Source organism: Polistes fuscatus, unplaced genomic scaffold (genome assembly GCF_010416935.1).
Source record: "Polistes fuscatus isolate 324 unplaced genomic scaffold, CU_Pfus_HIC Scaffold2, whole genome shotgun sequence".
NCBI lineage: Eukaryota > Metazoa > Arthropoda > Insecta > Hymenoptera > Vespidae > Polistes > Polistes fuscatus.
The window spans coordinates 11,735,440-11,758,476 of record NW_025113096.1 but is presented as its reverse complement, the minus strand read 5'-3'; the positions used below and the strand labels follow the sequence as shown (position 1 = coordinate 11,758,476).

The 23,037-nt window shown below is 30.8% G+C and overlaps 2 protein-coding genes across 6 annotated transcripts in view; one reads left to right on the top strand and one right to left on the bottom strand.

Moving 5' to 3' along the window:
* Positions 1-50: 50 nt before the first annotated feature.
* LOC122516059 (cytoplasmic dynein 1 light intermediate chain 2) lies at positions 51-4,069 on the top strand. 4 transcript variants are annotated; one of them, XM_043633593.1, is made up of 11 exons: positions 51-138; positions 209-405; positions 562-635; positions 855-971; positions 1,057-1,287; positions 1,410-1,620; positions 1,830-2,018; positions 2,088-2,202; positions 2,297-2,437; positions 3,214-3,379; positions 3,464-4,069. In XM_043633593.1, the coding sequence occupies exons 2-11, from the start codon at positions 317-319 to the stop codon at positions 3,577-3,579; spliced, it is 1,449 nt and encodes a 482-aa protein (XP_043489528.1). In that variant the 5' UTR covers positions 51-138; positions 209-316; the 3' UTR covers positions 3,580-4,069. The 4 variants fall into 4 exon arrangements, with proteins under 4 accessions (XP_043489528.1, XP_043489529.1, XP_043489530.1 ...); XM_043633594.1 differs by having other exon boundaries at positions 59-129; XM_043633595.1 differs by having other exon boundaries at positions 64-143; positions 2,297-2,413.
* Positions 4,070-8,375: 4,306 nt separating this feature from the next.
* Positions 8,376-23,037, bottom strand: part of LOC122516238 (E3 ubiquitin-protein ligase MIB1) — a 493,031-nt gene continuing 478,369 nt past the window's right edge. Inside the window, exons 10-15 of one of the 2 annotated variants that reach the window (XM_043633903.1) lie at positions 11,425-11,644; positions 10,819-11,129; positions 10,355-10,529; positions 10,073-10,274; positions 9,354-9,607; positions 8,376-8,745 (exon numbers count right to left, since the gene is read on the bottom strand). In XM_043633903.1, the coding sequence (XP_043489838.1) occupies positions 8,605-8,745; positions 9,354-9,607; positions 10,073-10,274; positions 10,355-10,529; positions 10,819-11,129; positions 11,425-11,644 (1,303 nt within the window). In that variant the 3' untranslated portion in view covers positions 8,376-8,604. The remainder of the gene's footprint in view (positions 8,746-9,353; positions 9,608-10,072; positions 10,275-10,354; positions 10,530-10,818; positions 11,130-11,424; positions 11,645-23,037) is intronic. The other variant, XM_043633904.1, reaches the window with a different exon arrangement.

Sequence of the window (23,037 nt, the reverse complement as noted above, 5' to 3'; positions counted from 1 at the left end):
GCGTCCTCTGTAGTTATTTATTAGAAATAAAATCCATTCTTTGGAAGTGTCGGTAATGTAGGAAAAGGCAACGATGACTAATACTTTACGTTGAAATTCACATATTCGTATACATTTATTTATGGAGAAGTAATGAGAGTAATGTAATTTCTTTTTATTATGTATTAAGTAATAAATATTCTGTTATATAGAATAATATTCGTTTTAGTTAAATCCATATGAAAAAGCAACGATCGGTAAAAAATAAAGTTAGTAGCGAACCGCACCCGTTTTCTGCGCACAATCGATAGTGCATTTCGTTTCTGTCAAATGGATAATGGCAGCAACGATGATTGATACGATGGCGCAAACTAATGCTTTCCAATCGAAAAAGAAAGAAGATCCGGAAAATAAAGACAATTTGTGGTAAGTTTAATGATCAATCGTTGATGAATACTTCTAATTATTTATCTTATTATTAATGTACATAATGTTTTGTATTTTTCATATAATATGCTTACAATATTTGTCATATGCTCCTAGCACAAAAAAAATAATCTTTTTAATTAATATATTTTACAGGTCTTCTATTCTGGCAGAAGTACAGAACAGCGGGAACAACAAATTGCCATCTAACAAGAATGTCCTTGTCTTGGGTAAATTTTCTATTATTATATTTCAAAGTAACGTTTTACATCGTTTTACGCGTTTTGCATACTAAATGCATATATAAAAACGCATGTTTAAGTATTCACATAAGAACGAGAGAGAGCATCAAGTTGTTGACCTTTCTTATGTGTCATCGCAAGAGAAAAAAAATTATGACATCACAATTCTGCTCTTACAATGTTGAAGTTTTTATAATTTATTTGTAGGTGATAACGAGAGTGGAAAAACAACTCTTATCGCTAAATTGCAAGGAGTGGAAGATCCTAAAAAAGGCTCTGGTTTAGAGTTTGCATACATCGATGTAAGAGACGATTACAGAGATGGTAGGTTTATCATGTTTATAAATTTTATTTTAAAGTTGCTATCATAAAAAAGAGTTCCACATAATATAATACCTTTTTATTTTAGATCAAACCAGATTATCTGTGTGGGTTTTGGATGGCGATCCAGGTCACGCTAATTTGTTGAGATTCGCATTAAATGCTGGAAGATTTCCACATACGCTTGTAATGCTAGTAGCTGCGATGACCACACCGTGGGCTATTTTAGATCAATTACAAGCATGGGCTGCTTTATTAGGTGATCATGTTGATAAATTACCCATCGATAATGACACCAGGCAACGGCACAGGCAGCAAAGTAAGTCATTGTTATTGTTAATGCAACAATTGTTCTTTAATTCTACTTAATATTTCATCTATCCAAGTATATGCAGAGTATTTAGGAAGTATGTAGATTTATGAACAGATCTGTTTAATCAGACATTAAAAAATGGCAAGAATATACCGAACCTGGTGACGAACTAGACCCAGGAAGTCCTTTGAGACGTACCAGTCGTAATCTCGACGACGAAACAACTGAAAATTTACCTTTACCCGAAGGTGTACTTACGACCAATCTAGGCTTAGACATTGTCGTGGTTATAACTAAAACTGATTACATGTCTACTCTTGAAAAGGAACACGATTATAAGTAAGAATTAAATTGAATTTATAAATCCCTTGCACTATGATTTAATGCATGGAGCTGTTTGTCATATTCGGTGCTTATATTTCCCGTGTTTCTAATGCTATAACTATAAAGATTATCACGAGTTTCACACATTGTTATAGCACGAGAATTAAAGTACATTTTAACAAATTTTTGTGTGTTTATACAGAAAATTATATTATTTTTTTCAGAGACGAAGATTTTGATTTTATGCAACAATGGATTAGGCGGTTCTGTTTGCAATATGGTGCAGGTCTTTTCTATACATCAGTAAAAGAAGATAAAAATTGTGATCTATTGTATAAATATCTTACACATAGAATTTATTCGTTACCTTTCAGAACACCTGCTTTAGTGGTAGAAAAGGATGCAGTTCTTATGTGAGTATTTATATTTATCTAAAATAAAAATGTCAATAGTTTTACATGTATCTTTTTGAAACATCGTAGTCCTGCTGGTTGGGATAATATGAAAAAGATCAGCATCCTTCATGAAAATTTACAATCGATGAAACCAAATGATTATTATCGTGATATTATTACACAACCTGCGACAAATAGAAAAGTGAGTTATTTTGTATTCAGTATTATTATTATTATCAAGATATGATAATTCAAAGAATTTATAAAATTAATAAATGTAATTATTTAATAAACAGTGTCTGATAAGAGAAGTGGAAGTTCAAGCAGAAGATGAACAAGCGTTTTTAGCAAGACAGCAAGCTACAGCATCAGGTTTGAAAGATCCGACACGTTCACCTACAACAAGGAACCAGGCAAGCCTCGGCCCAGTTATACAGGTTGTACCATTTATAATTAGAGCATGCTACTCGTTTGCATATCATTAATTACAGAGCCTGGAATTATATATACTGTGGTAATATTATTATCACGAATTTGTTAAGTAATATGGTAAATTCATTTTTGTGTTCTCATTTATGTAATATTGTTTATCGAGAGAAAAACCGCAGTCAATCGTCTTTACATGTATCATTTTAAAAAAAATATCTTTTCATCGCTTAACAAACATTTATTGGTCAAAATACAATTGTGAAAAGTATTAGGAAAATCCAATGTGTTTGTGTTCAGCATTATCATTACATAATGCTTTTCCATGAAGTTGCATAGTCCAGTTTTATGTGTAATCTACCTTCGTTTTTACGGTTTATGCTTTTGCCCATGAAATCCATTTTATTTACTTGATATTTTTGTGTTCTTATTTATATTTAAAATTATTATTCTCGTTTTAAAATATTGTGCTTATATATGCCATTTGATAAATACGAGGTAATTAACAAATATATTTCATATATAAATTGATTATATATAAATAAATATAATCTTTTCTGATAGATTCTCATATACACTGACGTTCTTTTATGTTTGTGTTATTTAATGTTCAAGAGTCCTTGCTGTTTGCATCTCTGCAACATGAAATAGGATCATCATGTGCTTATTGCAGTTAACGTTCAAAAGCATGTTCTAATCCATGTGGTATAATCTGTTAATCATGAGCATAAAAATGAATATATGTAGGTTTCCTTAAGTACAGACACACTAAATTTCTCATAATTAGGTAGCATCGCCAAACAAGAAATTGGATTCCAAAGGTACCGGTACCACTGCTGCTGGGGAAGGCGTGTTAGCTAGTTTCTTCAACTCTTTACTTTACAAAAAGACTGCTGCGCTTCCAGGTGTGCCAGGATCACCAGGAAGTATAGGTGCGAGTCCTGTTAAGCTTGGTGCGTAGTTATTAGTTACAATGATTATTTATCATTTAACACGATATATTAATTAAAAAAAAAATCTATTGATTTATATTTCAGATAGTACACCAGTAGATAAAGCAACAATGTGCAATGACGCTGCAGCTGAATTAGATCGTCTAACGCAAACAAAAAAAATGTCGCCGCCTAATTCGAATTCATCGTCCGAATGTTAAATGAATAATTGACATTTTTTTTATTTTTCTTCTTCTTCTTTTTTTTTGCGACCCATTGAAATACGAATTCGCAATATATCAATTTTCATTCTGATCAAAAGATCAATGTTTGTGCGCGAGTATGCTTGACTTATCCGTTGCAAATATCTTAATTCTGTATATGTATATATCGTGACACTCAGTACTATTTTATTTATTTTTTCTATTTATGTTTAAGATTGCATAATAATCGACCGACAGTAGCAGAACTTTTTAATTATATTTTACTAATTTTAGAAAAAATGAGATTAAACATTTTTGATTAGCTAGTTGGAAAAGTATATTCTTATAATTAAATTATGTATGTTACGATGAATAATTTAGATTTAAAATAATATAGCTGTTTTAAATCTCATAATCGAATAGCACAAAATGCTACTTTATAGTAGTTTAAGCGTAATTAATTCTTATTATTCTAGAGCTTACATAATAAAAATCAAATCATTAACATTTTTAAGGAGAGAAAATATTTTTTGGAACGATTCGTTTGATTATCTTTTGTTAAATCAATTAACTTATACTCTAATATGCAAATATTATCAATTAAATCATTTCATTTATATATATTTTCTTTTTCTGTTTTATTACTTCTATATAAATAATGCTAAAATCAAATTTTTATTTAAATTTAAAGATGGGTCGCAAAATATTATAGTAATGTAATAAATTTAATACAAAAATGCAATCGATAGTCGTGTATAAAATAACACGCGTTTATCGATCGAAGAAATAACTATTCTCAAAAGTTGCGTGATTATAAGGCAGCCTTAATTTATTATTAAATACGATTAATAATGAAAAAAAGTAAAAAATAATAAAAAAGAAATAAAAACATGACCAGGATATGATCTTGAGATATATAATAATAATAATAATAATAATAATAATAATAATAATAATAATATAAGAAAATATTTAATATAATAGCAAATTTGCGAATTACGTTTACGCACATGTCACCCCCTTAATTAATTTCTTTTTAGTAAATTATTTAATTATCATTTAAATCAGGGCTTCTCTCAAACTTTTCCACTTGGTGATCCCCCTTTATCAGACCAAATATTTTCGTGATCCAGGATATAGATTTTATATTATCTTTTCTTTCATTATCATAAATAAACATAGACGATGCTAAACTGGTTTTGAATAAATTTTCGGTCGTAGCGCGTCCAGGAATTACGTAGTTCTTCTTAAATTTCTGCCATCCCCAAATTTAGAAATTAGTTGTAGAAGTCCTGACTTAGACGAACAATCTATCGATGAACGATGTTTCTTTTGTCTCTACTGCCAATTGAATAATAAATATTATTATTATCATCTGATATCAGGAGCACGTTAATTATTAAATCTCATTAATATTATGCATAATATATATTGCGAATATTTAGTAATTCTTCTTTTTAGCTTTTAGAAAAAGTTGTCATTGTATTTTACACGCAGAAATTAAATAATCGTTTGTGCTCACAAATGCTATACGAGACTCTACATTTTTTTTCTTGTATTTTGTCGGAGAAACACGTTAAAAAGGGGATATTCTAGTCTAGAAAGCGATAAATTTTGCTTTTTTAGGACTTAATAAAAGAAAGACTATTAATATTTTTACTATCAATTATTTTATCATCTATTTATCGATAATTTAAAAACATATAAAAAAATTCTCATGCATCCAAATTTAAAATTCAAGGATTTACAGCAATTTAAACGTGGCCATGGAAAATAAAGTGATGTGCTAGTTGACATGATTTTGGAGTTTATTCATTTGACAATAAAACAAAACAAAAATTCTTGTTTAGAAAGGTTGACATTTTGAATGGAACTACAATAAAAAAAAAATGAAAAAAGGTTCTAAACGTAGCAGCTGTTTAAAAAAAATTGTTTCTTTGACTTTTTTCACACACACACACAAAGTCTTTTATTTTTTAAAAATAGTAAAAATTAAAATTTAGCGATGTCCGTAATACCTACCATAAAGCAGTATGTACTGAAGGTACATGCCAAATTTGAAGTTGATTGAATAAATAGAACTCAAGATATGTCGGCTAGCTTGAAAAAAGTAGTTTCGAGAAAAAAGTGGTTAAAGTTTTGATGCGGGTTGGAACCATACTTAATACTACTGCATTAAACGGTTATAACTTTGTAACTTTCAAAAATTTTTAAATTTTGTTTTAGGAACATATTTTTAAAGATTTATACTTTCAGAAAATGAAAAAATAACATCGAATTTTTAAAAATTCTAGATTAGAGTACTCCCTTAATTCGATTTAATTAGTTTCTTTGTCACAAGTTCTTTAAAAACTATTTATTTAATAACATATTTTGTATATTCAGTTGACTGTAACCAATTGCTTCACTTATGTAAAATTACATTCTCCAATACTTGAAAATAAATAATTTTTCATAATATTCGTATATTTTGCAAATTATTTTTATCATAATTATTTAAATTATTATATTTTAGTCATTCGTGTTTTGATATTTAAATTATTTTATTTAATTAAATGTCATTTGATTTTTTGTTATTTAAAATTAATTGAATGAAATTTTTATCTTTGGATATATTATGATAAATGGTGTTTAAAAAAGTCATTTATTTGGCAGTTTTGTATTTTATAATATTACAATATATGTTAACGTGATATATATATATATATATATATATGTGTATATATAATAAATTGTGTGATATTATGAGGCTCGTAATTGGAATTACATTCTTTTACAGAAAGGCAACTTATTGTTTATAGCTTACTTAGCAGTATTTTATATAATTTTCTGCCATTTTACGTTATATATTTGTGCGATATAATCATTATTTAAAAGAAGAAAAGAACAAAATATACGAATAGATTATAGAAAAATAAAATAGAAAAGAAAATAAAAAAAAAAAAATAGAAGAACGAAAAGATAAATTAATGATAATTTCTTAATCATTTGAATCTTTTCTTTACGAAATTTATGCCACTGAGAGAAATTGATCGTACTATTGAAACTGTATCATATTACGCGTATATATATAATAAACTAAATAGATATTAAAATATATTTAAAATAATAATAATATTTTAAAAGTGTTTCGGTAGAACAAGCTTTGTTAAAAAAAAAAAGAAAAAAAAAACAAATAGATAATTACTCTTAAGTTTCTAATAATATCGTTACATGTGATGTTCCAATATTTCTACTCTATTAACACCATCGATTAAATATAATTGAATACTGAGTAATTATATAAAGTCTTATTGACTTATATATAATACTAAAATTTATTATGGTAAACGAGAATTATATATATATATATATATAATATTTTGACACACACAAATTATTTTTTGTTATTTCTTCTGTTTTTTTTTTCTTTTTAAGATCATAACAAGATTTATAATCCTATGCATGCATATTAATAAATTTGTATAGATATATATATGTATACTTATATTCATAAATATAGGTATAAAAAACATAAACCAAGGATGACGAAGAATATTTTATATATAATTATAACAAAATATAAGTATGTGTACCAAGAAATAAGTTTTTTTTTTTTATAGATGCAATAGCTTTTCAATTGTTTTTTTAGATAAAATAACGTTCATAAAATTTTTATATGCATTTAGGAACGTATGTACTAATTAATCATTCATTCTCATTTAACAGGTAAGATATAGAAAAAGACCATTCCTAATTTTCAAACATTCAATTAATTGAATAATCGTCAACAATAATTAATCATGACAAACGTAGACAAAGCAATTATTATAAGTACTATGTATTACTAATCATTCATTCTCATTTAACAGGTAAGATATAGAAAGATGATCATTTTGTAACATTCAATCAATTGAATGATTGTCAACAATAATGAATGATGAAAAATGTAAACAAGGCAGTTGTTGTAAGTACTACGTATTACTAGTAATACATAAGTAATAAGTATATAGTTCTCTTGTATCAACAACAAATACTGCATATATATGAATGATAACAATGAAATGATTATAGCCTTATTCGATTAAAACTATAGCTCAAATATACTCCTACATAATCGTAATAATGTTTATGGTACCCTCCACTAAAAATTATGATTAATTAAAAAGTGTTTTTTTTTTGTTTTTTAATAATGTTCATTAATAACGCTGATTATTCTTTTTCTACATGCATATTATATATATGTAAGATTCGTGAAAAAAATTAGACCGCTGGACTGACTGGACTGACCGGGACTCGAATCACGGATTTTTCGCTTTCCGAGCGATTGCTCTTTTTCCATTGAGCTATCCAGAGTCCATCGTCAAATCTCTTCACGAATGCTTATTTAAGTATTTGGCATGGAGGCGCTCGTTCCATATATATATGTATATAATAAAATTTAAGTAAATAATATTTAATATACTTTAATGAAATAAAAATTAATTCCTTATTAATTATTTTACGGAATAACTAATGTTAATATTTCTTCGTTAATTCATTCTCAATTCATTATTATCGCATTATTAAATCTATTGCCATAGTTGGCACGCTACGTAAACATTTGATCCTATTTAAATATTAATGGTATATCGTTTGAATAATTAGGAAGAAATTTAAATATTATTTAAATTGTCAAAAAAAGATAAAATGGAAAGAATTGTAACGAACGTTAATGCATACGTTTATCATACGATGTTTTGTTTTCTCTTACACATTTATGCTGTTTATTTATTAATTTTTTTATTAAATATTTCTTATACGAAATATACTATTACGAAATGTTTATTTTTATGTTTAAATGTTTATAGATATCTTCTTTTTTTTTTTTTCAAATAATGAACATGCAATATTAATAATAGGACCATCGCGATGATTAAGGGAATGGGAAAAAGTTCGCGGTCGTTACGATTCCATTTGCGTTACATTATATAAATATGCAATTAGGAATTACTATTAGATTATTAGATTATCATTATTATTAATATTTCGATAGTCCTAACTCAGAACTAACGGTCAGTCTATTCAATAGAGCAAAATGCGTTTGTCTACTGCTTTGCGGCATATTGGACACTCCGACATTCGATCTCCACACATTTGACAGGTTCCATGACCGCAGAGGAAGATCATATTTTTTAAACGATCCAAACAAACTGGACACATTGTCTGGAAAAGAAGAACACCATTTTTAAATTAAAAATTATCAAATTTTCTTTCGGTTATTTGATCAAAAGTATCAGATCAATTCGAAAGTCCGTTCATATTTGAATCATATGAATGGATTAACTTTGACCTATTATGTTTTATTACTACATTTTCAAAATTAAGTCACATCTTATTTAAATGTCGTAATCAATCACTAAGTTTTTCATTAACTTTTGTTCACATTCGATTTAAAAAAGAAACAATAACAAATGAATATTGATACATAGTACAAATGACAAGTTTTGTAGTTTTCTTTTAAGGTAACGATGTAAGTTTTGTCGCAGACGAAATTTATCTCACTATTTAAGAACTGCTTAAGAATGGTTTCCAAGATTTACGGAAGAGGACAGTAGTTTTAATAATAAGCAATACCATTTGATGTGGTTTTGGTTTATGACAAAAATTTTTAGATGATACGAGCTTCCTTCATAAATCTATCATTGATTGTATTGTTGCAAAATCCTTAAGAAAGGAAATACGAACGAATTTTTGGACTGGTCTGATATTATTTTGATATCTAAAGATATAATAAATGCAAGGAAAGTATACAAAATGAAAGGAACACGTACTTGTTCCTTGATATCTTGCAATTGTTGTTGAAGTTTCTGAATATCGCTGTGAGACGTGTCTCGACTTCCATTGTTCATCAAAAGAGCTTCCCCACCACCGGTGTTGGTATTGGTATTAGTATTAGTATTGGTATTAGTATTAGTATTGGTATTGGTATTGGTATTGGTATTGGTATTGGTGTTGGTATTGGTATTGGCTGTCGGTATTGGTACCGGTTCTTCTTCTACATCAGCTTTAACTTCTGATATGGTTCCTTCAAATATAAAATATCAAATATAAAAATCATAACACGTTTCTCAATTTTCTTCTCGTTTGCCAGGGACAAGGGTTTCATTTTTTACGATGTAACAATATGTACTAATGTTTTAATTATTGAATGAAAATTAAAAGAAATATTGCATCTCAAGTTTCTTGATAATAAAGATTGCAGAAAATGTTATTTACAAATTTGAAGAAAATTTGGAATATTTTTCAGTTGAAATCTTAATACCATTTACAAAATAAAACATAACAAAATTATAATTTATTAATTGAAAACAAATAATTCTTTTTTTTTCAGAACAGTTTTTCTAGAAAATGAAGCGTGCTTTTCTAAAGATGAATTTGTAATGCAATATTTTTATTTCATTGAGTTGATAATTGTATAATAAAATAATTTTCAATCAGGAAGGGAAAATAATGGTTTGCAAGGACACTCTGGCCAAAGTGATCTTTGTACCTGAGGCATTGCACCCTTTAATGTAAGTGACATCACCTCCTCCGCCGCAGCAAATTGACAGCGGTACCATGTGCTGAATTTGTGTTCTGCATTGAACACATTTCTTCATTAAGGCAGCACAACTCCCACAGGCACATATGTGACCACACGGACGGAATAGAACACTGGCCTTGCGATCCGAGCAAACAACGCATTCCTCGATCTGTTGAAGTTTATAAAATTATTCTAAGAAATTCAAAGAATTTCGGATGAATTTGAATGATTTCTGCGTGATCAATTTACCTTCACTTTTGTAAGAATATTCTCTCTGCAGATAAGACATTTCTTTACTCTTGGAGCACAAACGTTGCAACAAGCAACGTGTCCGCAAGGGCTGAAAAGCATTTCACGTTTTCCATCGGTGCAAACGAGACATTCGTCGATTGTTCCCGATGGTGCTGCAGTTTCGATGTCGTGTCTAACAAGAAAAATTCATATATAAATGGGATGAACAAATTTCTTTAATAAAAATTACTGTTTATCCTATGCTAATAAATATTAATCCCTTCAGGACTTTTGTGCGTATATGTGGACACTTGGTTTTATTATATTTTGAAATTAAACAAATTTCTATGCTGTTATTAAAATAAAAAATTCATCCCTGAAGCGATTGAATCGATTTTTGTGTTATTTAAACAAATAAAAAAGAAAAGAAATGAATCAAATATGGATATAAAAAAAAAGAAAAGAGTAAAAACGATACTGACGATTCCTTGTCTTTGTGACACGTTGTCAAAGTTTTACAAAGATTTGGATCTGGACATAGGTCCAAGGGTGTTTGGCCCTTTTTATTTTTCAATTCTAGATCGGCACCATGAGCTGCCAGGAAGCAAGCGATGAAGGAACTACTCTTCTTGTCCTGACCCTGTGCACCAAGACCCATTAAAAGACGACCAACGTCACGGACGTCCTGCAGCTGTCGCAGCTGCGACAAAGTGTGATGCCTCAGAGCTTCGTGAAGTGGCGTGTCACCGTCTTTGTCGGCCACGTTCAAATTTGCACCTTCTCGTACCAATAACTGCAATCACAAATGATGACTCATTGCAAATTATATTCAATACCGTTTAATTTCTTTTCACCCCCCTGCCCCCAAAAAAAAGAAGTTTCAAATTTGACCGATAATGTTTTGCGAGTAGAAATAAAAAGAACAATCTTTAATTTAATAATTTCTTGACATACGATACGCGAATTTATAAATTGAATACATAAATCACGCTAGCTTATTTTTTTTTTTTTTTTTTTTTTTTTTTTTTCGATTAAATTCGACAAATTGATTTTCTATCAGAAAATAATAAAAATGTTTCTCCACGTACTCGGACAATTTGTGTATGCTGTCGTTCAACGGCGAGATGTAGAGCGGTCTGCAAATTCACATTTTGCAAATCTAGATCGGCTTTTCCAGCACGCGCCAATTGTTCAGCGACTTCGACGTGATTGTTCAGAGCTGCCAGATGAAGAGCCGTGTATCCATCGTCCTTTTTCTCGTCGACGATCCACGGCCTCGGTAATTTCGACAGCAAAACGCGCATAGCACTGTAACAATGGAAAGAAAAAAGTTATCGAGTGAAATAATAGAAAATAAAAAGAGGTAGGATGGAGGGAGGGAGGGGGGAGGGAGGGACGACGAAGCGTTTAATCGTCGTTAAAATTGTCCCGACCTATCTTCCCTCTTTTTCCTCTTCTCATTTTATTTTCCTTTCCATTATATTTCTCTCTCCTTTTTTTTTCTTCTTCTTTTTTTTTTCTTTTTTTTTTAATCCCTCATTCTCTTTATAAACAATCTCATAATTCAGAAGAGCGAACGTTACGGGCTAAATAATTACGGTCTTCTTACGCTAGCGCAACGACGTACTTCTTCTTAAGAGCTTCGTCCTGCTTTCTTGAGAGAGTAGGAGAGAGGAGTAAGGGAGATAAAGAGATAGAGAGAATAAATTATTTCTTATTCTAAACTTCTCCACGATTTTCCTGGAGTACAAGTTTATGTTACGATTAATAAACGAAGTGGAGGATAATAGGTGGAAAAGGGGAAAACGAGATTTTACTTTTCTACCAACGAAGTCTGTGGGGGGGGTTGGGGTTGGGGTTGGGGTGGTGTGGGGGTAAGTCTCGACGAAAATCTTAGATCAATTTCATTCAAAAAGATATAATATATAAATTTATACGTAATACTTATATATGTATATTTGTGTATCTCAATTTATATAAGGAAATATGTAAATTTTCAGGTATGTCGCATGATGTGTACGTGTATGCGAACGTGATCGTGAAATCGATATCGTTGAAATCCATTGGTTTTATAGCCATCGGGACATCGGGAGTATCATTAACAGATGCGATTGTCAATTAACGAATATCATAAACTACGGTTATCGCGGCGGTTATTTTGGAAGATTATTATTTAGTACCGAAGCTGCGTGTACTATAATAACCATAACCGCGCGTATCCGCTTCATGGAATCGATCGTATCTCTCAAACTCGCGGTTTTCGGAGGTTCATTATGTAAACGATTAATGCGATACGAAGATATCGAGGATTTTATGATCGCAAGATACGAAGCGTTATGTTGATAGACGCCATTTTGATTTATTCCCAGATCGTACTCGTCGTCTTGGAACGTTTTACATATTTGTGTGTGTGCTCAATATACTTTTATTAAACATTAAAATTAAATTTAATAATCGGTTAAATATTTTCTATTGCGAAAAAAACAATGTGACACGAAACAATGTGTTTGAAAATTATTTACATTATTTTTGTTTGTTGTAATAAATGGTTGACAAGTTTAAATATTTCTTTGCGAATTTTTTTTTTTGTATAAAATTTTAGGTGAAAATTTATTTTATTTTATTCTTTTTTTTTTTTTTTACGTACAAAGTTTGTTTGTAAAGATACAATTCATGGATCAGCTAAAATAATATACCCTGTGTGATTAATTTTTTTGGAGATTCGTCAAAGATATTGTTTACAATATGCGGACGACAGACATTGATGATTTAAAAGCAATCACTGTTGCTACCGAACGAATTGATGCTAAAATGCATCAACGTACACGTGACAGCGTTTGAAAGCTTTACGAATGCACTAATGGTATACATATCAAACGTTCGTAATATTATTATTTTAACGAAGTAAATGTTGATAAATATAAATTTTAAAAATTAATAAGCAAAATTGAATGATAATATTGCATAAATAATTTCTAGATATCTCGTAATTGAAGTAAACGTGCCACAAACTTGCACGAATATGATTGACTTCAAAATTTACAAATGAAAATTCTCTTTAAATTTACCACAATTTTATAATTGCACGTAAATATTATATTTAATTATTATTTATTTATTATTTAACCAAGTAAAAAGAATATACAAATTTTAATCTCGAAGGAAAATTAATTTGTGCAAAAAGTTTAGACGAAATCAAAGGAAAGCAGAGAAGAGAAGAGAATCGTCATTTCTAATTACGGCCCTGGTATATGGACCCCATGGAGAGATTCTGTATCCCTGAGGTTTCCTACGATGAGAGACAGCTGTCTTTTGACAAGGCCTCCTCCTGGAGGCCGAAGGAACACTGCTGAGCCACGACGCAGCTTGACATACTACTATGCACGTGTTACCTCACATGAATGTATACGCTATCCGTTCGTGACATGCGATTAGGAAGACTGCCTGTGTCTTTTGGGAACAATGATTAAACCTTAAATATCCCCTTGGGTGTACATAATAGATGAGATATATAGTACAATATATATAAATGATAATCACTAATTTACTAATATTTTCTTACGTAGTTTGTTTTCATTTTTGATTAAAAAAAACATTGTATCCTTCATATTTAATTATTGCATTATTTATTCAGAACTCATGCGTATTATATTATATTTCTCTTTTCATAGTAATTTATTGTAAAAAAAAAATGAATAATATTAATAATATTTATATTAAATATAATTTTAAATTAAATAAAGTGGTTTGAAGATTCAAATTTTTGTTTTAACTTATCTAGTCAAAAAATATATATTTCGATGCTGGTAACATCACATTTACAAAACCAATCTTAGATTTCAACTGCAAGAGTAATAAAACAAACCAAACAGTTTCAATTAAGTTTATTTACAGTTAGAAAAAAACAAATAGTCTTCTTTTTTATTTTTTTATAAATAAATTTCTCCAAATAACTTTTTCTCCTCTAACACGCACAATCCAGACCGTCGAAAAAGAAATTCTGCTTCTCTCGTGAGAAAGTTTATTACTTTTAATTTGAGATATTTATTTGACGAATATTTCTAACACATACGTGCAAGAATAAGGGAACGTGTATAAATATATAATAAAAATGCAATAAACGTACACTAAGTAGCCTTTAAAAATGAAAGGACCTTTAATTTCAGGTCAAAATAAAAAAAAGAAGAAAGAAAATTAGTAAAAATGTGTTTATAGAATGCACACTATAGCGGTACCAAAAATATTTAGAGAAGATCCTCGAAATCGTGAAACCTCTCAACTGTTAAATTTATTATTAGATGTATTGAAATTTTCGATCGATAGCTAGTGCATACAGTTTGTCAATGTTTAAAAAACAAAAAGCTACTATTATTTTCTTACTCTACAATTTAATTGAATTCTTTATCGCGACATTACGATGCATTATTCTTGTCTCCACACGGGCATCGTTTCCTTCCGATTACAACGCAGTCAGAAACATTACTCCGACTCCATAAAATCTTTACGACGCGAATATAGCCACGTATACGGCCAAGGCTCATGGTAAAAGGGAACCAGTAGGCGAGGGAGGGGGGTGGGGTGACGTTGAAGGTTTCTCCCTTCTTCGTGGATTTCTTTTTCGTAGGCGTCATAACGACAACATGGGTTTTTGCATTCCGTTCTTATAGTAACGACGTGTCCTCGTTGTCGTTGTCATCGTACTCTCCAATCCACATCCCCAGCCTTCACAAAGCTACAGAGTGAGGGTTGAAGAGCTTGCACAGAAGCTAGCCGTGCGTAGATATAGCCAACTTTTCCGACATGAATATGCAAACGGGTAGTTCCAATGTTGCCATTATTGCGTTAATAACAATAAATCGATTATCTTACAATTAGCAATTTGTTTGCGTTCCCACCTCCTCCTCCTCCTCCTCCTCCTCCTCCTCTTCCTTTTCCTCCTATTCCACCCTTTTCCCTTCCCCTTCTATCAACCCTTTTTCCATCCTTTGGTCACGTTGCCGAGATAGGACAGGTTATTATCTCATTATCGAACGATTAACATCTATGATATATTTATTTGAATTTTTACAACGTTCTCGTGCAATTTCTTTTTTTATCTAAGTTTAATTAAAATATAATATTTATTTTTATTCTTTTATATACGTTCGAATTTTTTTCATTCGAAATATAATTAACAAATATTTGAGGACATCTAAAAATTTGATGACAGTCAATTTGGTTTTTATGCAGTTATAGTAATAAGAACAAAAGTGTTAAAATTTAGATTGTTTGGAAATCAAAAAAAAAAACAAGACATTATTTTGTATAAAATTGGACGAAAAATTTGCGGTCTAATGTTTGAATAGAAAATTCAAGGCAACGCATTTATATTTTGATGTATTTTGGAAAAATAAAAAAAATAAATCGATCGGCACGAATTTTCCTGATTAATTCGATAGAATATTAACGGGGTAAAAAAATGAATTTTGTTTTTTTACTTTAATCATATACGTATTCTATCGATTGTATTTGTGAATTTTGAATTTTACGTTATTATCCGTTTTGGTGAACATCATTGTTACTTAATTCGATGTTGAATGAAGCGAAATGCGTATATTTTGAAGGCATCAAAGGGGTACCCGGAGGATACGAGGTATCGAAGGATGTGCGATCAAAGTTTGAGCGTCGCCCATAGCCTCGAGGCTCCTAGGATTCGGATCATTAGCTGCTATCTCGAAACTCCAAGTAAATAACAAACAGGAGCACTCGTGCGCGAGTATTCCTATCGCAAGATAGGAATCTTCAAATCATTACAACGCCAAGTAAAATCGTCTTTAACGTGTATGCGAGTGTGTTAAAGTTAGATAAATATTTGAAGTTTCAATTAATTACCAATACCAAAAATTATGTCCCATAAGTTAAAATCCAAATAATATGTTTTCGAAATATGAATATAATCATTTGATATAATACTTTTAGCATTATTCTTAATCCGAAATTGTATTCATAATATCATTTCGATACAAATATTACGATATTATAAATAAATTATTTAAATTACATAATAGACTTTATGAAATAAAATCGTTTCAAAATATATAAATCAAATTATTTGATATAATACTTTTCGCATTATTCTTAATCCGAAATTGTATTCATAATATCATTTCGATACAAATATTACGATATTATAAACAAATTATTTAAATTACATAACAGATATTATAAAATAAAATGCTTTCAAAATATAAATAAAATTATTTTATATAATATTTATATATATATTCCATTACTCTTAATCCGAGATTGTGTCCGTAATATCATTTCGATAGTAATTTATTTATTTATTTATTTAATAATATTTTATTGACCCTAAAGCCTAAGCTCCCTCTAAAGCCCATTAATTACAGTGTAATACAATATAATATATAGGTGAAACAAAATGGAAATTAAAATTATGTAATGATTATTAAACTTATCATTATAATAGTAATAACGCATAAAAAGTGTATAAAAGTAAAAGAAAATAGTAGATAAAAGTATAATGGTTCTATAATAATAATATAGTAGTATTGGTAATATTACGATATCATATATAAAAAATGAAAAAATAATTTATTATCATAATAACCGTAGAGAAACAATATAAAGAAGAAAATATTAATGACGAATAAATTGATTGGATTAAAAAATAATTGCAAGAGAAAAATAATTAGGTATAAAGAGACATATCGGAGGAATAAAATCACAGATGAGGATCGAGGAAGATCGATCATGGCCTCGGTCACTCCTCGGTGTTACGCAGTCGTGAGTTTATGTCGAGAGAGCATTTAGTGAGTCAATGACAGTCGTTCGAAGCATTCATTTAGCGGATTCGTGCGTGATCTTTCCATCTCTTTTCATCGCATTCCCTCCTGCCCCTCTCCACCATCTCATTCTATCTTTTTCTGTCTTTAAACGATCATGAAAAGAGAAGGAGGATGGTTCTGGTGTTCCGTGGTGAGTCAGTGAGATGATCACGTGCCAACATGCTAAATATAATTGACACTAAGCGATTTACATTGCGAGAGAAATCAATTCGAATATATGCGTTGGAGATAGATTTTTTGTTTGTTTTATTTTTCATTTGATTCGATTTGATTTTTTTTTCATCTCCAATCCGATCGAGACATTCGAATCGATTCGTCATAGTCCATTTATTTATGTCGAGTTTGATCCATACAACACGTGTCTTATGTATTCATATTTGTATATGCAAGTAAATACATAAGCGTATCTTCTTCTCGAGTGCAAGTGTTTCGAGCAGAGAAAGAAAGAGAGAGAGAGAGAGAAAATGATGGGATGATCGTAGCAGTTTTTGATCGAGATCATAGTACTTCTACTTTCATCACGATCAAACGTTCAACTTTCGTTTCATCTTCAACCAGAGACTTGGAATCTTAATGTTATCTACTTTGATTTCTACTCGTTATTCAAAGAGAAAGAGAAAGAGAAGAAGAAGGAGAAGTAACGTCAGGTGAGTTTTAAGATAAGATGAAATATTTCTCCAAGTAAATATCTCTTCTTTAAACGAGAATCTTTTTTCTATAATCAACTTCTTCTTGAAACGTTTCTATCCGTTTTAAAGTATTTCGCGATACGTAGAAGCTCTTTCTTAATATTATTGATCCTTCTTTTCGATCAACATACGTGTATACACGAATATATATATATATATATATACAGATAACACGAATGAACATATGTTTATCTAAAATACTATTTTTTTATTTAATCCGATTTATTTAGATAAATATTTCCGTGTGTTTTTTCGTACGTGTTTTTTCGATAATCAATTATATTTATATTTTACATTTTTGTTCTTGATTGATTCATGTATTTGTAATATTATACGAGATCATCTTTCCATTAGTTTCTTTATTAGAATTTTTGACGATGGATATATTTAGATAAAAGGAACAGAGAAAATTCGTAAGATCTTCACGTACATTTTTTACGCTCGACTTCGTTTTATCCAACTATCCCGTCTATCTTTCCTTTTCTTTTCTTTCTTTCTTTCTTGATCGTAGATTTCGAATGATCGTTGTTCATCTTCCATTTCCTTTTTATCTTCTTTACTTTGAAATTTAACTTGGAAAAAGGATTGAAAGATTTCACCGCGTTGAAATATTAAAAAACGCGTGAATCTCGAGTTTCACGATTATTATTATTATGAAAGAAAATTTTATATTTTAAATTTTAAAATAAGAGAACTTTACACATCTATTAAATTAATTCTCCCGTGGCACAATATCATTCTGGGAATGAAATACAAAGTTTTAGGTAAAAATTACTATTCCTTAAATAATCATTAAAATTGAAATTTAAATGACTTTGTAATCGTTTTATAAATAAAGATGAATAATTAATTTCCTCCTAAGAATCGGATAATTTTTCTCAACAAAAAATAAAAAAGAAAAAAATTAGTAGCGTTACATTTCTAAACCGAGAGTTGCATATTATTATATTAAATTAATTATACAAATATGGAATAATAAAAAAAATAATAATAAAAATATCGCATACACGTACACATTATCCGAATAAATGAATAATTAGGAGAAGAAAATAAATAAGATTAGAAAAAAAGAAAATTACAGATTACGTATATACTCATGTCTGAGTGACGTTTAATTTTTCAAGTTAATATAATTTTATAAAGATATGATTTAAGGAAAAAAAAAAAGAAAAAAAAAGCCAGAATAATGTTGACAGGATAGTAAAGCCGATAAATAAGGTAAAAGATCGAAGCGTTACTTCTCTCCCATAAATCGTCTTTCTGGATTTCGCAGCGTACCGTTTGGAATCTTTTGCGAACGCGACTAGTCGTGCTACTATTTATCTTCCACCTTCGATCGTGTAGATATACCATTACCACCATCACCACCACCATATTCGATAGATCGTTCGAAAAACTTTCAGATTTCCTCTTGGTCCGTTCGTTTGCATGTGTTTCCAAGAAAACTGATTCTAACTTACATATATACATATATATATATTTCTCTCTCGTAATAAATAAATAAATAAAAAAAAGAAAAGGGGTGAGCGTTGCGAACACGTACACAACATTTTTGATGGTGTTAGTGGTTCTGCCGTTCCGTGGCTTTCCGACTATCGATCATCGAATTCCGGAAGCGCATCTACTTTACGACGAAACGCGATAGATTTTCTAACGCCCACTGTCCCCCCACACCACCCACCCCTCCCTCTTCCTCTCTACCCCACGTTCGAACTCACTTTACACACTCACACATGAACGAACGAACGAACGAACGAACGAAAGAACGAACGATCCTTCGTCCTGTGCCCAACCCAAACTTCGATCCCTAATATTTGGCTATCCCTTTTTTATCCTTATCCGCAACCGCCGGATATTTTCTTCTTTGCGCCTCCTCTTTTTTCTCGATCTCGACGTTTGCACGATCGATTTCTTTCGACGACTCTTTCTTGTTTACCATGGTTCAAACAGTATGTGTTTATGGGTGTGTTTTCTCGATTACGTAGGTGGTAGATAGATGTGTAGTAGATGTATAGAAAAGATCTCTGCTCTCTTATCTGTAAACTCATTGATTTATCCACTTCATTCCATTAAATATTTTTTCAATTTATTTATCCTAGGGTATTTTTATTTCTGGTATAAAATCTAGGTAACTGGGTAAACGTTTAGTGATATTGAAATACGTACGTACGTGTATATATACATATATATATATATAGGATATTTCAAAATTTGTGAGCTAAAATTTCAAGAGTGATGTACTCCGGTACTTAAAAATAAGAACAAAAGTTCGTGTAATCATCGTTTCAAAATGATAGCTGTTATTTGTGTCTTCCAGTAATTCATATAACTTTACTGACTTCTCTTGTTACAACTATTTACAAGTAAGCTTCTTATTTCGAGTTGTTAACTAATTCAAACAACAACACCTGGTATATTTGAAAGGAGCGAAAAGATTTATGATAAGACGGTTTCGTATATTGAAATTGAAGTTATATTAAATAACAATTCGAAAATATTTCTAGGAATATTATACGTGAAAACACAATATATAATACAAAAATGATTATAATACGCGGGAAACAAGGTCGTACCTTTTGTTTTTTTTTCTTTCTTATTTTAGAACACTTAAACTATCCTTTAAGTTATGCCTACATATTTTGAAACAACCAGTATATATCGATATTTATCGTCCACAGCTGCACTCGATTATAGAAGTTGCATTCGTGCAAACATCATGATCGTTCGATGCACTCTTACGTATGCAGTTGAGAATGAAAGGAGGGTGGAAGGGATGTAGAAAAAGATAGAAAGAGAGAGTGTGTGTGTGAGAGAGAGAGAGAGAGAGAGAGAGTTGATTCGACATTGGCAGTGCTCGAAATATCCACATTTAAATTCCGATGAACTAGATCGAGCCGATCGTCGCTCGATCGATTAGGAAGGAAGGAAAGAGAAAGAAGAGAAGAGGAGGAGGAGGAGGAGGAGGAGGAGGAAATGGATAAAAGAGAAAGAGAGATAGAACGATATGCTGAAACTATGAGAAACGGTTGGCCATCGTGACGTAATTTCCGGCATACCTCTGGCACTCCCACTGACAACGAAAGAAAGGTTTGAATCGATTCAAAGCGAGACAAAGTTTCCAACTATAATACCTATTAAAATTTACACGATTGTGAACTCTGACAATTACTAACTTGCATATTTCTTTTTTTTTATGCACTTTTTTCCTAATAAAAAAAATTCCTCCGAAATGTGGATAATATTATTTGAAATATATACTTTCTCTCCTATATCTTCGTATTTTTGCAAGTATTTAATTGAATGAATTATTTTCAATTGTAATGTTTATTAAAATTTACATGAATGTTAAGTTTAACAATCGTAATATTGCATATTATTATTTCGTGCATGTTTTCTTTTTTTTTCTAATAAAAAATACGTTGAAATTATTTTAAATATTTTGTCGAATATGCACTCACGTGTGGTGTACGAAGCTTCGTATTATAAGTAATTTTGTCACTAAATTGTTTCGAACTGTAATAACTATTTAATCCTACTCGAACGGGAACTCTGTCAATTACAGAATAATTCTATATCTCGATTTTTGTTGGATTTTGTTCTAGCGAAAAAATACTTTTACAATTATTTAAATATTTTTGTAAACGTATAACCCAGCTCGCGTATCTTCGTATTACAAGCCTTTGTGTAATTTAATGTAACAGTCACACAAGTTGCTGCGTATAATTTCACATGACAACACACTTGAGGTAACTGTACCTAAACTGAAACCGTACCTAATGTGGAACACCGAAACATCTCAACAAATAAACAACGAAAACTATTCAAAACCATGCGAAATAATTCGTTTTTTCTTGTTTTTTTGTTTGTTTGTTTTCACAGCGTTGTAAATCAAATTCACCATGCGTGAACACGCGTATATAACTAAATTAAATTTACAAAAATCTGAAAAAAAAACAGAATAAAATAAAATAAAATCAAATAAAATGTCTTAAAAACAATTTTAGCGAATCGCAAAGAAATCTTTTACATTAAATATACTCGGATGGCAAAAATATTATACGATACAGTAATATAATCATTATCAAAAAAGTATCGTTGATTAATCAAATTTCGTATAGTAAAATTCAAGGATATCGATCATGGTCTGTTAGGATAGAAAGGAGGAACCGAGAATTCCGACTTTTATTACAATTTTCGAGTTGTCAGACATCGACTCGAGTAACGCTTTGCTCGTCTCCGATTTCACGAGCTGTTCTAAGGGTTGCTGATGTTCACTAGTGAAAGAGTAAGAGAAAGAGAAAGAGGAAGACAGACAGATAGATAGATAGATACCAAAAGAAAGAGAGAGAGAGAGAGAGAAATAGGGATGGTTATTTCGCATCCTTGTTCGCGAGAGAGCTCGGTCTCCTCGTCGTGACGAAAATTGAAATTCCTCGGGGATAACGTCGAAGGGGTTAGGTGGCCGTTGCCGCAACGCCAGTCAGCAGAAGGGCTTGTCAGGAAGGTAGCGAGGTGAAGGAGGAGAAGAGGAGAGTGAGAGGGGGAGGGGAAGGGGGCAGAGGGACGTGGAAATGGGGAGAACGAAGAGGGTGGTAGGAAGAGAGGTTAGGGTTAGTGAACCGTAGGAAAACTAAATCACAACTACCAACTAATTCCATCCGACTAGGGTGGAAGCGGGGGAGGGTGATGGGGGAGATGAGTTTGGATTCCCGTGGAAGTGGAACGAACGTTCGGAACGTCGACGGTGTGTCCTGAGTGTCGATGGAACGTTGCTGCCGCGTACCTACTTCGCGGAATGAGGGTTGAAGGGGTGAGGAAAGGAAAAGATAATGGTTAGGTGGTTGGAGGAAGAAGAAGAGGAGGAGGAGGAGGAAGAAGAAGAAGAAGGGGAAAGGGCGCGACAAGAAAGCACTTCAAACGCACCACTTTCGACTGAAGCTCACGTAATTTATGCGTTCAATACCCGACCACGACTGTGCGGAGAGAAAGAAATAAAAGTTGGGTTGGGGTTTAGAAAGAGGGGTTCCCTGAGTTTGTCCTAAAAAAATGTATTAATTCCAAGTCGCAGTGAGACTTTCAAAAGTTATTGCAAAAGACGTTCGTTCGTTAGGTATACTACTCTCTTTTTTCTTTTCCTGTCTCTTTTTTTTCTCCTTTTTTTCTA

Bases quoted from the DNA above. Each gene is read 5' to 3' on its own strand.
- LOC122516059 (XM_043633593.1), top strand. From the start codon at position 317: ATGGCAGCAACGATGATTGATACGATGGCGCAAACTAATGCTTTCCAA. The intron at 2,203-2,296 runs GTGAGTTATTTT...TTTAATAAACAG, and splicing joins AACCTGCGACAAATAGAAAA to TGTCTGATAAGAGAAGTGGA. The intron at 3,380-3,463 runs GTGCGTAGTTAT...TTTATATTTCAG, and splicing joins TGCGAGTCCTGTTAAGCTTG to ATAGTACACCAGTAGATAAA.